Genomic DNA, 17,199 nt, shown 5'->3' with positions numbered 1-17,199 from the left:
TCCTTGAATTTATTAGTGTTAGTGAGGTGACATCGGTCGTTTGAAGCTCCTCTTCAATAGCACTTTCCTAAGATTTTCTTCCGTTTTTAATTTCCCTCTTTCTCGAGTTTCGCTCTCATTGCTGCTGAATTAAATTCCCGTTTTCACCCCTTCACTAAGCCACAGCATGGGCGCTTAAGACAACAAATTTTACACATAACATCAAACCCTTGTGAAACGTTTTCTCGCTGACAACCCTCCAAAATGATGAAAGGAAAAACGTTTGTATACTAAATTTTCGCTGTCCATGCATGAAAACGGCCGCTTTAAGCGTGCATTTTTATTACTTCTTTAATATCAACTCACGACAAATTTTGAAGGCCGTATACACGTATACCACCGAATATAGCATCAAAATTATCTCTGTGCGGCGCACGGTTAAGTACCTGCGTGAAAATGAAACTACATGGCGAAATTTTTTAGAGCGGAAAGTGAAATATGTATACAAATGCGTGGGAAATGCGTCAAATACGTGTGACAAAGAATGACAACGGAAATTTGAGACTGCAAATAAATTTCCAGAAAGGTCTGTAAGGTGTACACGAGAGCTTCATATATGAAATCAGACACTTTCATTATTTTATAGTTGAAAATGAAAAACTTAGGTTTAAACCAGTAAATCTAGCCTAAGATATACAGGGATAAAGCAGCGCACAGACTGAGTATGACGCCCGAATAAGGAGAAACAGGAAGGAACGTGTGATTGGGTCGAGAACTGGCTAGCAAGAGGTGCCGGTGGTGCCAGCGCGTTCTCGCTAGTCTACCGTGTCCCCTACCCCCACGTGATCGTTCACAGCTCTCTGATTGGCTGCTGGAGGACACTTAGCTAAGCGTGGCTAGTCAGCGACACCTTCGCGAAGTTTTACCTTGTCAGCAGTACTGCCTGTGAATTATTCACGTGGACTGAGCACGAGTAGGCGGTGATACCCAGTGACATAAGGCGCGCACTAGTCCATGTTCAGCTACAACCTGAGCGAAACACATTTCTACTGCAGCGGAACGAAAAAGTGGAAAGAATTAATATTAATTACATATAAACTGTTCCCATCAGTCTGATAATCCACCCTGCACCGAGCAAAGTTTTTTAGAGCGAGGGTATTTATTCTGATGAAACGTCGAAGTGAAGAGACAAGGATTGTGCGAACATAGTGGCTAATAAAATTTCTCCTTGGTCTTTACTTTCAGGTTACCAAAAATGACGGCGCAGATACATGGCGAGTAAAGAGGGACGTGATCGTGGTGATCCATGGCGGCGGGTTCCAGTTCGGCAGCGGAGACATCGCAAACTTCTGTCCCGACCACATGATGGACCACGAGCTCGTCCTCGTCACCTTCAACTATCGACTGGGTCCCCTAGGTGAGCCGTTTATGCTGATCTGTCGTCTGCTTGTAGTTGGATTAATATTGTTGGCGTGATATGTACTATGCAGGCTGCCGGCCGCTGTGGCCGAGCGGTTCTAGGCACTTCAGTCTGGGATCGCGCTGCTGCTATGGTCGCAGGTTCGAATCCTGCCTCGGGCATGGATGTGTGTGCTGTTCTTAGGTTAGTTAGGTTTATGTAGTTCTAAGTCTAGGGGACATGACCTCAGATATTAAGTCCCATACTGCTGAGAGCCATTTGAACCATTTGAACTCTGCAGGCTACTGATCTCTGGTACGCCTTGGGTATCTGAGAGACTGGTTCTGCAGCAGTCAGTTGCTGGAAACGATGTAATAACTGTACTACACATATACGTTGCACTCGACATACACTTCTGGACTTACGCGGAACTGGCGCAAGAGATTAGTGTCGGTCGGCAGCGCTGCTGCCAGCTTTGAATTGCGGAGCGCAGACGGATACAGGCGCAACAATAGTCTTCCATACAGCTGCGACTTCACTGAGACCTCCACAAAATTACAGTACGCGATTGGCGGAGACAGACGCGCAAAGTACCGACTTCCGGAAAACCTCACGCCACCTTTACTGTTCTATCGGAGCACAAGAAAGGCGACCATGCTCCTGTTCAAAATATTCAGACCTGCTGCCTCATTCTACCTTCCACAGCACCTTTAAAATTTTCCCCAAACATTCTGGCATGCAAACATATTTGCACTCCTTTTAACGTGCAGCACTCTCACAAGTTCCCATTGGCTCATATTCACTAGTCCATTTTCACTCTTTCAGCCCAACTTATTTTATTATCGCTTTGTGTGTCTGTCTCCTGCCTTGTATCCCCAGTTTCCTTCGTTCTGTTAAACTACTATCTCCTCTCATTGCCAGTCTCCCTTTTCTCTCCCTTCCTGTGCTATCTCATTCATTCCTTATCATCCACTTCCACTTTCTACTTCTTTTGTTCCTCTCCCTCTGCCACTGTCTCCTTCACTCTTTCCTTAGAATTGTTCCGTTACTGTCAATTGTGTTCCACTGCCATTGTGTCCCTCTCTCACGCTACCATTGTCTCGTTTGCTCTTCTATACTACAACCGCTGTTTATTTATTACTTTCCCCATTCTTTCTCACTGCCACTGTCACCTCTCACAGCATAAGAAAGCGCGAGTGTGTTTGCGTGCGAAAATTTGTGGACATTTTTTAAAGGTGCTCAGAAAGGTAGAATGATTGGATTGTTTGGGGGAAGAGACCAAACAGCGAGGTCATCGGTCTCATTGGATTAGGGAAGGACGGGGAAGGAAGTCGGCCGTGCCCTTTCAAAGGAACCATCCCGGCATTTGCCTGGAGCGATTTAGGGAAATCACGGAAAACCTAAATCAGGATGGCCGGACGCGGGATTGAACAGTCATCCTCCCGAATGCGAGTCCAGTGTAAAGGTAGAATGAGGCAGCTGGTACCCCACTTTCCAGACAGTCTTTCAAACAGGAGCATGATCGCGTTTTTTGTGCTTCAATAGCATTTTCCCAGCTGGTGCTGGTCATCGTCATTCCTAAAAAAAAAAAAATTGCATGGCTCAGCAAAATTCTGATAGTTGACAGTGAATTTGAAATTGCATGAAACTTTCACGTGCACACCACTTTCCCAAGGGCTTGAATACAACAACATGGGGTCTCCAGAACACTGGGGTCTCCAGAACACTTCTGATCATAACGGAGGCACACATTTCTCCATGCTAAGGCATTTCATAATCTGTTTTCGGCTCACACCGGATTTTACGTGCACAAGTAGAGTAACGTATAACATCTGTGTCTCGGAGACTGATAAAGGTACTAAATTTGCGAGGCTGTTCGGAATATACCGTAAAAAAAATCTGCCATTTGCTGTGCGTAATCATCTCAGAATCCGCGGCTCGGTTTTGGTGTTTCTCGACAACGGAAGAAAATTGTTCAAAATGGTGGAATTTGAGCGATTTGCTGGATTTAGCCATTTAGATATCCGCTGCTGACGGCGAAAAAATGGTGATAGCCTTTTTCCGAATTTTCAAAGGAACTCTCCATAAATTATGTGGTGCCTCGATAAGCCCGTTAAGATGCACTGTAGACCACAGCTAATGGAAAAAGAACCAACCGATTTGCTCCATTTACCTAAGTTGCAGGAAATGTTTAATATTCAAACGTTGACCCAGTAATGTAGGTTAGTTACAAACACTTCAGCCTACCTTGTTCGCGGCGGTCACGCGGTTGGACAACCACGGCCTGTTTTTCACCATACCTTTTGTTGAGATGTCTCTGAACCGCACTTTAGAAGTAATGTGGTGCACCATCATGCTGAAACCACATTTCCTGATGGGCATTCAGTGCCAGGTCATCCTTTCTGCCCTATTACATACCGGGACAAAGAACTATGAAACGTTCCTCTGTCCCTCAGCACACGTGGACCCGTTAACATCTGACTTGAACCGTCGCAACAAGGATTCCTATTAAGATGGAAATGCCGTGTGGCTAGGACCTCCCGGCGGGTAGACCGTTCGCCTGGTGCAAGTCTGAGTTGACGCCACTTCGGCGACTTGCGTGTCGATGGGGATGAAATGATGATTATACGGACAACACAACCCCCAGCCCCTGAACGGAGAAAATCTCCGACCCAGCCGGGAATCGTACTCGGGCCGTTAGGTATGACATTCCGTCGCGCTGACTACTCAGCTACCAGCGGCGGATTATTCCTATTAAAGATTTTATGTGATCACTCGCCTCCAGAAGACCCAGAAGTTTGTAAGGGGGATTTCAGAACACGCTGTATCAGGTAAGAAATGAGTGCATAGTCGGGAATACGAGGTCCACGGCTTCAATACTACGATCCCCGAGTGCCCTTAGATCGACTCTGTCCATGACAGTCACAGTAATACTGCATAAGAGAAATGGCTTCGTGACGGAGCGCTCTAATACCACCACCACCACCACCACCACCACCACCACCAGTCAGTGCCGAAAGACTACTGTTAGTGTCCTTGTTTGGTGGTAGGTGATGAATGACAACCTCACTCTGCCTCGTGAGGTCAGATGAGGAGTTGTGTGAATACAGGGCTATTACAAATGATTGAAGCGATTTCATAAAGTCACTGTAGCTCCATTCATTGACATATGGTCACGACACACTACAGATACGTAGAAAAACTCATACAGTTTTGTTCGGCTGAAGCCGCACTTCAGTTTTCTGCCGCCAGAGCGCTCGAGACCGCAGTGAGGCAAAATGGCGACAGGAGCCGAGAAAGCGTATGTCGTGCTTGAAATGCACTCACGTCAGTCAGTCATAACAGTGCAACGACACTTCAGGACGAAGTTCAACAAAGATCCACCAACTGCTACCTCCATTTGGCGATGGTATGCGCAGTTTAAAGCTTCTGGATGCCTCTGTAAGGGGAAATCAACGGGTCGGCCTGCAGTGAGCGAAGAAACGGTTGAACGCGTGTGGACAAGTTTCACGCGTAGCCCGCGGAAGTAGACGAATAAAGCAAGCAGGGAGCTAAACGTACCACAGCCGACGGTTTGTAAAATCTTACGGAAAAGGCTAAAGCAGAAGCCTTACCGTTTACAATTGCTACAAGCCCTGACACCCGATGACAAAGTCAAACGCTTTGAATTTTCGGCGCGGTTGCAACAGCTCATGGAAGAGGATGCGTTCAGTGCGAAACTTGTTTTCAGTGATGAAGCAACATTTTTTCTTAATGGTGAAGTGAACAGACACAATGTGCGAAACTGGGCGGTAGAGAATCCTCACGCATTCGTGCAGCAAATTCGCAATTCACCAAAAGTTAACGTGTATTGTGCAATCTCACGGTTTAAGGTTTACAGCCCCTTTTTCTTCTGCGAAAAAAACGTTACAGGACACGTGTATCTGGACATGCTGGAAAATTGACTCATGCCACAACTGGAGACCGACAGCGTCGACTCCATCTTTCAACAGGATGGTGCTCCACCGCACTTCCATCATGATGTTTGGCATTTCTTAAACAGGAAATTGGAAAACCGATGGATCGGTCGTGGTGGAGATCATGATCAGCAATTCATTTCATGGCCTCCACGCTCTCCCGACTTAACCCCATGCGATTTCTTTCTGTGGGGTTATGTGAAAGATTCAGTGTTTAAACCTGCTCTACCAAGAAACGTGCCAGAACTGCGAGCTCGCATCAACGATGCTTTCGAACTTATTGATGGGGACAAGCTGCACCGAGTGTGGGAGGAACTTGATTATCGGCTTGATGTCTGCCGAATCACTAAAGGGGCACATATCGAACATTTGTGAATGCCTAAAAAAACTTTGAGTTTTTGTATGTGTGTGCAAAGCATTGTGAAAATATCTCAAATAATAAAGTTATTGTAGAGCTGTGAAATCGCTTCAGTCATTTGTAATAACCCTGTACAGAAGGAGCGGCACCATCATGCTTCGTCTGTTTTCAACGACAAATGGAGGGATTGGTGACGTGCTGATCAAATGCGCCACCATCATAGATCGCTGCTCGTAGTGCGGAACAGGCCTAAGGCCTAATCCGTGATGGTGGTGGTGTCTTCTATCTACACTTCAAATTCTGTTCATTCGTAGCTCGGTAGCTTTGCTATCTTACGGTCTTTGGGGCTATAAAGTGGCTATCTCCCAGGCATATTTAGCCAACGTTAAATTTCAGTAGTCAGCAAATTGAAATTTATGGTGAACGGAACAAGTCTGTGCCGGCAACACACTTTAACCTTCAAATGAGGCTCAGGAACTATTTTTGATAGCAGTGAAAAAGTGTAACATGACTTGTTTGACAGAGGATCCAAAACTAAATAGAGTAGGCAAGAGGAGGGGATAGCCACGAAGTTGGTTAAATCTGTGAAAACAGTTTCGTAAGTGATCTGTGGGTGACTGATTTTGTTACAAATATTTATTGTAACAGTCTCCGTTTCAAGTATTCACACTGGATTACTAGTTTCTATCATAAGCAATGCTCTTCTTCAGATTTAAAAATAAAATAAAACCTCATGAAATAACTACATCGTCCAGTCACATTGTGACCATTTGTTAAAAGCCTGAATAACCATCTTTTTGCAAAATGAACCGCTTCGGGACGTGTAGGGAAAGTCAGTGAGATTACAGGAAGTACAGACAGGGATGCGGAGCCATGACGATTCCAGTGCCAAGACCAGCTGCATTATGTTTTTCGGTTGACGGTCTGCAGCGCGAACAGCCGGATCGAGGTGTTCACATGGATTCACGATTGGGTTTAATTACGGGGAGTTTTGTGGCCAGGTGGCCTGGTGCTCTTCTAACCACGCACGTACACTGCGAGCTGTGACACGTTTCATTCTTAATTTCATCAGAAAACACACGATGTGGGTACCGAGGAAGAACGTACAGTACGTAGGGATGGGCGCGGTTACCGAGGATAGATGCGTACTTGTGTTGATACATTGTGGCTTCCTAACGAAGAGATCACCCAGGAAGTGTCAAGAGAACATTCTCCAGACCGTAACGCTCCCTCGGTTGTTTCAGGGAGTTCGCTTACGGACATTTCACTCCGTACGCTCTAACGGCCATTTGTCCGTAATTCATCTGAAAAGACCACTTGTGTCCACTCAATCGACGTCTAACAGCGGTTTTGGTGCGCAAATTCCAGCCTTCGGCGCCTACGAAAAGCAATCGGCATGGGTGCATGAACCAGGCATCCACTGCAGAGGCCCATACGCAGCAACGTTCGCTGAACGGTCGTTGAGGAGACACTCCGGCAGCTCTATGATTCATCTGAGGGTTTAGTTGCTCGAAAATTGCACATCTATGCCACCGTCGTTCACCCTTGTCTATGGTCCGTGGCGCACCACAGTTGCTTCGGCTGCAGTTTTGGATAGCGCCATTTTGCCATGCACGGTATAGCCACAGCAGCGCGCACACAGTTTACAAATTTAGCCGTTTCAGAAATGCTTCCACCGGCCCGAAAGACAATGATGAAGCCCTTTAGGTGTCAGATAAATCGCTCCGTTTCCGGATTACGACGACGAGTGCGCTATTTTCCGCATCAACCCTCCCTCCCCACCCCCTCCCTCCCTCCCCAGACAGTTTTATATAATCCAAACATCCACGGGTGTACTGCCGGTCTACAGTGTCCAACGGGCACAATATTTCGGCGATCATACAAGTCGCCATCATCAGGTGAACTGACGGACTGAGCTCCTGTGAACGTGCCGGTAAGGAGATCCGTACGCTACGGCTGCTCAGGGGGAACTGGGTTCGGTCGCGGCGGCAGCCCATTTAAATACCCTCCGCCCGCGGCGCACTCCTTCCGCCGTCCGCGCCCCGCGCCGCGGTCGCGCGGTGGAACAGATTGCGACGGCGTCTGAGATGACGTCGGTGTGATGGCTCTGTCCGCCGTGGTCGTCACAACTATACGTTTGCTCAATTTACTCTTGATTAACCCAATCGCTGGTTCCCAAGCCTTGCTAAGATTATAGACACAGTCACGGTTTATGAGGTCGTCATTGATGCGAATTTCGATGGCCTCTCTAACAACGCTGTCCCAGTATCTCGACGTCTGTACCAGAATCCTCGTGTGTTCATACTCCATAGCGTGATTTTCCGACAAACAATGTTCAGCGACCGCCGACTTGCTCGGATACATCAGTCGAGTGTGCCTCCGGTGTTCACGGCATCGATCCTCGACGGTACGCATCGTCTGACCAATATACGACTTGCCACATTGACACGGAATCTGGTACACGCCGGCCTTCCTCAAACCGAGGTCATCTTTGGCGCTCCCCACCAGTGTACGAGTTTTATTCGGAGGGCAAAACACAGTTCCGACCCGGTGTTTCTTCAAAATGAGGGCGATTTTTCCCGAGAGTGCGCCTGTATATGGAATAAACGCAGTGCCTACCTCCTCCCTCGTGATTTCATCCATCTCCACAGGTTGTGCTGTAGTGGATGGGCGGAGAGCACGTTGAATATGCCACTCTGAGTACCCATTTTTTCGAAATATAGTTCTCAGATGTTCCAATTCCTGGGGTAGACTGCGTCAGAGTCTACCCCATTCCTCTGTGAAGGGTGGTGGCAGCTGTCTGCGTGCAAATACAGATCAGTGTGCGTTGTCTTCCGATACACCCCATGACCTAGGGTGCCGTCAGCCCTTCTCTTGACCAAGACGGCAAGGAAAGGTAATGTACCCTCCGTTACGTGGACGACACGTTCGTCATCTGGCCACATGGTATGGATAAACTCCTTGACTTCCTTACACATCTAAACTCCATACACCCCAACATCAAATTCACTGTGGAGCTGTGCGGTCTGAGGCGCCTTGCCACGATTCACGCGGCTGCCCTGTCGGAGGTTATAGTACTCCCTCGTGTGTGTGTGTGTGTGTGTGTGTGTGTGTGTGTGTGTGTGTGTGTGTGTGTGTGTGTGTGTGTTTGTCCTTAGCATAAGTTATGGTTCAAATGCCTCTGAGCAGTATGGGACTTAACATCTGAGGTCATCAGTCCCCTAGAGCTTAGAACTACTTAAACCTAACTAACCTAAGGACATCAACACATCCAAGCCCGAGGCAGGATTCGAACCTGCGACCGCAGCAGTCGCGCGGTTCCGGACTGAAGCGCCTAGAACCGTTCGGCCACCGTGGCCGGTTTAGCGCAAGTTAAAGTTAGATTAAGTAGTGTATAAGCCTAGGGACCGATGACCTTAGCAGTTGGGTCCCATAGTAACTTACCACCACCAAAAACAGTTGCAGAATCTCTGACAATATGTCATGCGTTGATCCGTATGTTATTGAAGGCATGTTTAGTGGACGCAAATATCTAAGGTTTTTGGATCAGGAACTATCGGTACTACTGCAGCATGTTGCCGTGAACGTTAAACGTATGTGGTTTCTCAATGTCAGTTGCAAGCGCATTACGCAATTGAAGCATGGGAGGTATTAGAATGTGTTTACACTGGTCGATGGATCGGCAGATGTGGTCCTATTAACTGGCCCGCTAGGTCTCCGGATTTCTCCGTGTGTGGAATATTTAAAAGATAAGGTGCACCAGCAAGTGCTAAGACATGGTCGCCCGAATGAGGAACGCCTGTGCTGACATTCCCGCAGATACACTTCGGTCCTGTGGAGATAGGATCACTAAAAGTACTGAAGTTAACGGTACTATGTTGTTACACTTACTCTAATTGGGAAAGCAGAGTAGCGTTCGCCTCGAGCCACGGCCACAGTGGCGCGTGAAATAGCCCCCTGCTCGGTATTTCGGAGGAATAAGATTGCAAATGGGGTTTCCAATTAGAAGTCATGAAACACCGGCCTGTTCTGCCCTCGCAGTGTGGAGGTGGGGTCCCACTAGCCATTGGATATTCAAGGGCCATTGATAAGCATGTTTTGAATTACGATTGTGTACCCGTTTCTATTCCTCAGATGTCCCCCTCCGAGGCAAAAAATAGGAATTATTATTTTTTTGATCAGATTTGTGGTTGGTGAGATAGTTAAAGGTCTTCAGTTTCAATGAACACCTTGTATATGGACATGACTATTTGCACAAGGTGCTTTGTTTTGAAATATATTATTTACGATAATTCTCTTCATATGTGCAGATCCACATGGCAATTTGGCGTGAATTTCAACGTAAACTGAACGTTTCATAACAGATTTTTAACACCTGAAGATAACAGGAAATTCTGTTGAAACCGTTTGTTTTAAATAAAGAAATATTTATGCGTTCTTGGCTGTTGAACGCTTTGAGATTTGTTTTGTGTACCTATTCTACCGGTGGTCTACGTCACTGTGGTGCAGACACGTAGCTGCAAAGGAACATAAAATTAAGTCCATAACTGTTTTTTTCGAGGGGAACATTAAAACATCGATAATCTACACAGATGAAAATCATCCGTTCAGCTGCTGACGCTGTGTGTCTGCAACAGGTTTCCTGTCCACGGGCGACACGGTGCTGCCCGGGAACTACGGACTGAAGGACCAGGCGATGCTGCTGCGCTGGCTCAGGCGCAACATCGGCTTCTTTGGCGGCAACCCCAAGAGCATCACGCTGCTGGGGATACACGCGGGCGGCGCCAGCGCACACTACCACATGTTCACCGAGCTCTCCTACGGTAACGACCATTACCTATAGTGTCTGTCGTAGCGCCATTATCAGTAATGCTGTGTCCACCCCCTTAACCGAGTGCAGTGGATCGGAGTGCGATTCCCGACTGGCACGGAGATTTTCTCCGCTCGGGGACTGGCTGTTTTGTACTCAACGTCATTTCATAATCGACACGCCAGTTGCCCAAAGTGGCATCAGCTGAAAAGACTTGAAATTCGGCGGCCGAACTTCCCAAGGTGGGGATTCGAGGCTATCAATGCCGCACGGTCATTTCATTTCAGTAACACTGTGTGTGTGTGTGTGTGTGTGTGTGTGTGTGTGTGTTTTTGTTCGTTTGTGTTTGTTCGTGTGTGTGTGTGTGTTTTTGTTCGTTTGTGTTTTGTTCGTGTGTGTGTGTGTTTGTTCGTGTGTGTGTGTGTGTTTGTTCGTGTGTGTGTGTGTGTTTGTTCGTGTGTGTGTGTGTGTTTGTTCGTGTGTGTGTGTGTGTTTGTTCGTGTGTGTGTGTGTGTTTGTTCGTGTGTGTGTGTGTGTTTGTTCGTGTGTGTGTGTGTGTTTGTTCGTGTGTGTGTGTTTTTGTTCGTGTGTGTGTGTTTTTTGTTCGTGTGTGTGTGTGTGTTTTTTGTTCGTGTGTGTGTGTTTTTTGTTCGTGTGTGTGTGTGTGTGTTTTTTGTTTGTGTGTGTGTGTGTTTTTTGTTTGTGTGTGTGTGTGTGTTTTTTGTTTGTGTGTGTGTGTTTTTTGTTTGTGTGTGTGTGTGTTTTTTGTTTGTGTGTGTGTGTTTTTTGTTTGTGTGTGTGTGTTTTTTGTTTGTGTGTGTGTGTTTTTTGTTTGTGTGTGTGTGTTTTTTGTTTGTGTGTGTGTGTTTTTTTGTTTGTGTGTGTGTGTGTTTTTTGTTTGTGTGTGTGTGTTTTTTTGTTTGTGTGTGTGTGTTTTTTTGTGTGTGTGTGTGTATTTTTTGTGTGTGTGTGTTTTTTGTGTGTGTGTGTGTGTGTGTGTGTGTTCGTTCGTTTGTGTTTTGTTCGTGTGTGTGTGTGTGTTTTGTTCGTGTGTGTGTGTGTGTGTGTGTATGTGTGTGTGTGTTTGTTCGTGTTTGTTCGTGTGTTTGTTCGTGTTTGTTCGTGTGTTTGTTCGTGTTTGTTCGTGTGTGTGTGTGTTTGTTCGTGTGTGTGTGTGTTTGTTCGTGTGTGTGTGTTTGTTCGTGTGTGTGTGTGTTTGTTCGTGTGTGTGTGTGTTTGTTCGTGTGTGTGTGTGTTTGTTCGTGTGTGTGTGTGTTTGTTCGTGTGTGTGTGTTTTTTGTTCGTGTGTGTGTGTTTTTTGTTCGTGTGTGTGTGTTTTTTGTTTGTGTGTGTGTTTTTTTTGTTTGTGTGTGTGTGTTTTTTGTTTGTGTGTGTGTGTTTTTTGTTTGTGTGTGTGTGTTTTTTTGTTTGTGTGTGTGTGTTTTTTTGTTTGTGTGTGTGTGTTTTTTTGTTTGTGTGTGTGTGTGTTTTTTTGTTCGTGTGTGTGTGTTTTTTGTGTGTGTGTGTGTTTTTTGTGTTTTTGTTTGTGTGTGTGTGTGTGTGTGTGTGTGTGTGTGTGTGTGTGTGTGTGTGTTTTTGTTTGTTCCTGTGTGTGTGTGTGTGTGTGTGTGTGTGTGTGTGTGTTTGCAATCGGCACGTTTTGTATTATGTTGTATTAATATTTCAAGATGAAAAGTGCTTAGACAGTAGCCAGATGTTTGTTAGATAAAATGTACACATTTTAGATGTAGTTTCTCATTGCCCAAACTTTCTGATATGTTAGTCCCACTTTTAAAGTGCAACTCTACACAGCTTCAAATATTGAATTGATACAAATTTTTCCAGTCACACATTCCTGTGGCGGTGCCAGTTATGGTCAACAAAGGGGGTTGTTCCAGTAATTTGCATTTCAAATTTAAACGCAAACTTTTTGCCTCGTGGTGAGGAGTGCGGAAGTTCGGGATTCTTAAACTGATTATTGGCCCATCTACGATGACGATTGGTTTACATTAGTATCACCTAAGTTACATGGTTGCTACTGTAACTCTTCCAGGAAGTTTGTATAATTATCTGCAACAAATAGAGGGTGTCCACAAGCAATGGAATGGTCAATATGCAGGTACATACACGACACTACTGGACCTGTACTAAGAACCACCTTGCAAGGTTCCTTCCTTCGTACAAGTTTGTATGTCCGAAGGAACAGGCACTACGGCGGCTACAGCCGTTATAAAACACATGAAATGTATTTGCACTTGCGAATACGAACTACCATCAGCTGTACAACTGAATGAAAATGGAAAATTTGTGCTAGACTGGGGCTCGAAACCGGATTTCCCGCTCTGTGTGTGGCCACCTTAAGCCTTTTGGCTATATTTGCACGACTCACGGGCAGACCCAAACTTGTTTGTCGTCGTTCCTGCGTCACAACCTGTACCAGTACACACATTTAATTATCCTGGACATATTAATTGAAATTCCGAATTAACACTGTATCGTACTTCTTGACAACACAGGAACTTCACTATCGTATTTATCCGCCGATACCGCGCTTTCGCTAGCTCTCTTTGCTTTGTTTTATTATTCGCGTAACAACTAATATAGGAGATAAAATATGTTGCTACGAAAAGAGCCCCGAAATACTTTTTAGAGATACTGTGCTGTGACTGTCTTTGGATCATTAATTTTCAACAAAACAAATTATACTACGTTCTTATTGTTCTGGATCTGGCTTTCTATTAAAGGGACATTTTTTCGTTACTATAACTAGCCATAAAGTTCAACATATCTTCCTTACTTTACAGTTATTGAAAAGTTTACTGAAAATTATTTCGTTATCAGTGTTGATGTTACAGTACGCAATGTTTCTTCAACATCAAAATTTTGCAGTGGATTTTTGTTAACATTAAGACACCAATAAGTACCACGACTAACACGAGAACATGAGACTATTATCAGAGAAAAAGATGTTTTTACTATAATGTTTGCCAGACCAGAACTACACATAGCAAGATTTCTTTTATGTTATGAAGGTAAACTATCTTTTTGCACTGTTAATAATATACAGGTATTATCGGCAGCCCGCGTCAACCTGTAAAACACATCATAAAATCTGCTGCTCGGCTCTGCAATTCTGTAAGCTGAAAGAAATAATTTTAGTTCACTATTACCTGTCCGCTTCTTTGCGGTATGATTGGTTTCACTTAATGCAGTTTGAGTGCGCCGCGGCAGCGGCTCGTTCGTTCGTAGCGCAGCTCTGCACCACGACTAATATTTAAATACCGTACCTGAAAATGTGTTAAATGGATGGGATAAAATACCAGGCAAGCTTATTACAAATCATAACGCAAGTTTTCACTAAGTAACTCTATTCAAAACATTTAAACAGATTAAATTATTACACACCTTTACAATGAGTACGTAATGGCGTACGCCTCTCAATCTTGACAAAAGAACGCTACGCAAGCGTACAATATAACGTCACAGGCTCTTCATACTCACGTAACTTCAAGAAGACTACAGAGAAATTAATGTTCGGTCACTACTATTTATACTTGTCACGTATTCTCATCTTTGTTTGATATATAATAAGTATCGTCTGTGGCGGTTTCAGTACTCGCCGACACAGATATTATCTTAAAAAAAAATCAGTACATAATTCTAGACAAGAACAAAACATGACACATAATGCTTTCTCTTTATGTAATAAAGTTCACACAATCGTTGTCCACGCAATTACAGTCATCCAGATCAGTTATTCTTTTCTCCTTTTTTTTTTACCACATACGTGTTTTGCTAAGATTCGTTACAACTGCAATATCGTATTTATCCGCTGATACCGCGCAGCGACTAGCAATTAAAATGTCGTTCTCTGCAGGGGAATTACATAACCTGCGTAAGAGAACAGGTTGTGACGCAGTAACGGCTTGTAAGTCTGGGTCTGCTCGTGAGTGGTGCACATAGGCAAAGTAGTTTAGGGTACCGCTCGCGTAATGCGGCAAGTCCGGGTTCATCTCGGCACGGCACAAATTTTCGTTGTCATTCTCTTGCACAGCTGATGAGTCTAGTTAGGGATATGACAGGAATTGTCACTGGAAATGCCGGCCGCTGTGACCGAGCGGTTCTAGGCGCTTCAGTCCAGAACCGCCCTGCTGCTACGGTCGCAGGCTCGAATGCTGCCTCGGGCATGGGTGTGTGTGATGTCCTTAGGTTAGTTAGGTTTAAGTAGTTCTAAGTCTAGGGGACTGCTGACCTGAGATGTTAAGTCCCATAGTGCTTAGAGCCATTTGAACCATCACTGGCAGTAAAGAAGTCAAATAAACATGAGCTCTAAAATGCGCACATTAAGAGCTATGAACACTTCTTCAGTAGAAGAGGCGTGTCTCACAGTAGCGAAGATGTAAAAGTGCCCATAGCTCTTAAGATCTGCACTTTAGAAAACATGCTCACTGAACTTTTTTTGCTTCGAATGATCGTTCCTGTCATATCCTTGAATGCTGGCCATTCCTGCTGTGGGACATTGCTATTACATCTGAAAATAGTCTGTCTTCAATATGTCTCAAAAGCACACAATGCAAAGGTGCAGCAATGCAATAGCTATCAATTCACTCAAGCTCTAGGACTAACAGACCAATGTTTAAGATTAGATGATTCCGTAACATTAGAATATTCTATAACAGAGCCGACGAATAATCATTACACCTAGGAAATACACATGTTAGCGACATAAATCACTGTTACCGTCCAGTAACTACAGCAAAGTCACAAATACCAGTCATTTCTAACTAAAATGTGTATGAAATCTTATGGGACTTAACTGCTAAGGTCATCAGTCCCTAAGCTTACACACTACTTAACCTAAATTATCCTAAGGACACACACACACACACACACACACACACACACACACACACACACACACCGAGGGAGGACTCGAACCTCCGCCGGGACCAGCCGCACAGTCCATGACTGCAGCGCCCCATGACCGCTCGGCACCAGTCAGTTCTACATTTGATCGAAAATGCGTTGTTCGTCCAGTGCAGCCAAGCAATTGGAGAAAGAGTTCTAATAGCCTTCCTTTCTGCTCCACATAATGGTGGTTCCGTGTGGCTATTCAGGCCGTTTCTGTTTTTTGTGGCAGTTCCCTCCTACTTTTATTTAATATCTAACAACCTCTTCGAAGCAAATGAAGATTTGCATACGTGAAATTTGCACTATGGTTCCGTCCTATCATCTTTGATGCGGTCATTTTAATTTAACTTCAAGTTACGCTTAGATTCAGAAACGTAATTCCTGCTCTTACAAAGGGACGTCACCGCTTTCACCTTAACTGGTTCTAACGGCTACGCCAGCACGCTTTCACCTGACACGGCCAAACTGCGAATGCCCAGCCCCCCCCCCCCCCCCCCCCCAATAGAATAAAATCGCAACTTCCTTACGTGCCATACTTATGGCATAGGTACGCCACAAAACTTCAGAAGGCACTTAACAGCGACATACAGGGAACCATGGACGTAGCGTGTCTATAAAATTGTAGGCGTTTGTTAGCAACGGTTTGTTTGCATACGTATTGACTTATTTAAATTTAAAAGTGGGTTTAACGAAGTGCGTTCATTAGTAGGACTATATTGCGAAGAATAAAAACATGTTTTATCTTTTTAGTCAGTTATTATTGGTTTCTCGGTCTTCAGTTTACTGCAATTTAATTAAAGAGAATTTTGCACCAGTCGCGTTTTGATTTCATTTATAAAGCATCTTATGTGGTTATTCTGGAAATTGGAGACTAGTGTCTGTACAATTTTGGTTGTTTCAAATTAAAAAGTGTTTTGTGTATAAAGTTGTTGTGCAATTTATTACCGTCTTTCTGCCTCTTGTATAACCGAGCGAGGTGGCGCAGTGGTTAGACACAGGACTCGCAATCGGGAGGACGACGGTTCAATCCCGCGTCCGGCCACCCTAATTTAGGTTTTCCGTGATTTCCCTAAATCGCTCCAGGCAAATGCCGGGATGGTTCCTTTCCAAGGGCACGGCCGACTTCCTTCCCCGTCCTTCCATAATCCGATGAGACCGATGACCTCGCTGTCTGGTCTCCTTCCCCGAAACAACCAACCAACCTCTTGTATATTATCCAAACACTGCTTCTTTCCCCTTTGTTAGCAGAAGTTAATGCGAAAGACTTCGTTTCTCATGTACACTTTGCAGTTTTTGCCTTTCTGCAGTTCTTCTTACGCAAACAGACGTATTATCATTTTAGTTTGACTCATAATTTATTTACTTGGTGCGCTGCGTTATTGACTTCAACGTCCGACGACATCAAATGATCACAATATTTTACAGTAAACAGTTACATAATAGTCGTCTTGTCTACGCATACAATTTTTTCGGTATTTCTTATTATTTAATCCTTGTTACATTTCATTTGGGCGAATAGGCAGCTGCCAATGGACACAGCACAGAGGAGAAAGGAGTGATTAAGAGACACTTGTTCATCTCTATGAATTCTGCTTGGAGAGAGAAACGCGGCGTTGCTATTGGTTTTAAATTTTAACAATTAAATCAGTTTTTTAACAAACAGATTTGGGTAGCGTCTACAATTTTGCAGAATGCAACGTTCATGGCCCCTACATATCGTTGTTTCGCTCACTTCGATAGTCGAGGTTCTAATAGGAGTCTCACAAGGTTACTTTTCTCCCAGTCA

At 44.8% G+C, this 17,199-nt stretch overlaps 1 protein-coding gene across 1 annotated transcript in view; it reads left to right on the top strand.

The window, feature by feature from the left end:
- Positions 1-17,199, top strand: part of LOC124795934 (venom carboxylesterase-6-like) — a 122,319-nt gene that overhangs the window by 40,211 nt on the left and 64,909 nt on the right. Inside the window, exons 3-4 of the mRNA XM_047260014.1 lie at positions 1,225-1,396; positions 10,330-10,515. Coding sequence (XP_047115970.1) covers positions 1,225-1,396; positions 10,330-10,515 — 358 coding nt within the window. The remainder of the gene's footprint in view (positions 1-1,224; positions 1,397-10,329; positions 10,516-17,199) is intronic.

Source organism: Schistocerca piceifrons, chromosome 4, assembly GCF_021461385.2.
Source record: "Schistocerca piceifrons isolate TAMUIC-IGC-003096 chromosome 4, iqSchPice1.1, whole genome shotgun sequence".
Taxonomy (NCBI): domain Eukaryota; kingdom Metazoa; phylum Arthropoda; class Insecta; order Orthoptera; family Acrididae; genus Schistocerca; species Schistocerca piceifrons.
This window is presented reverse-complemented; position numbering and strand designations above follow the sequence as displayed.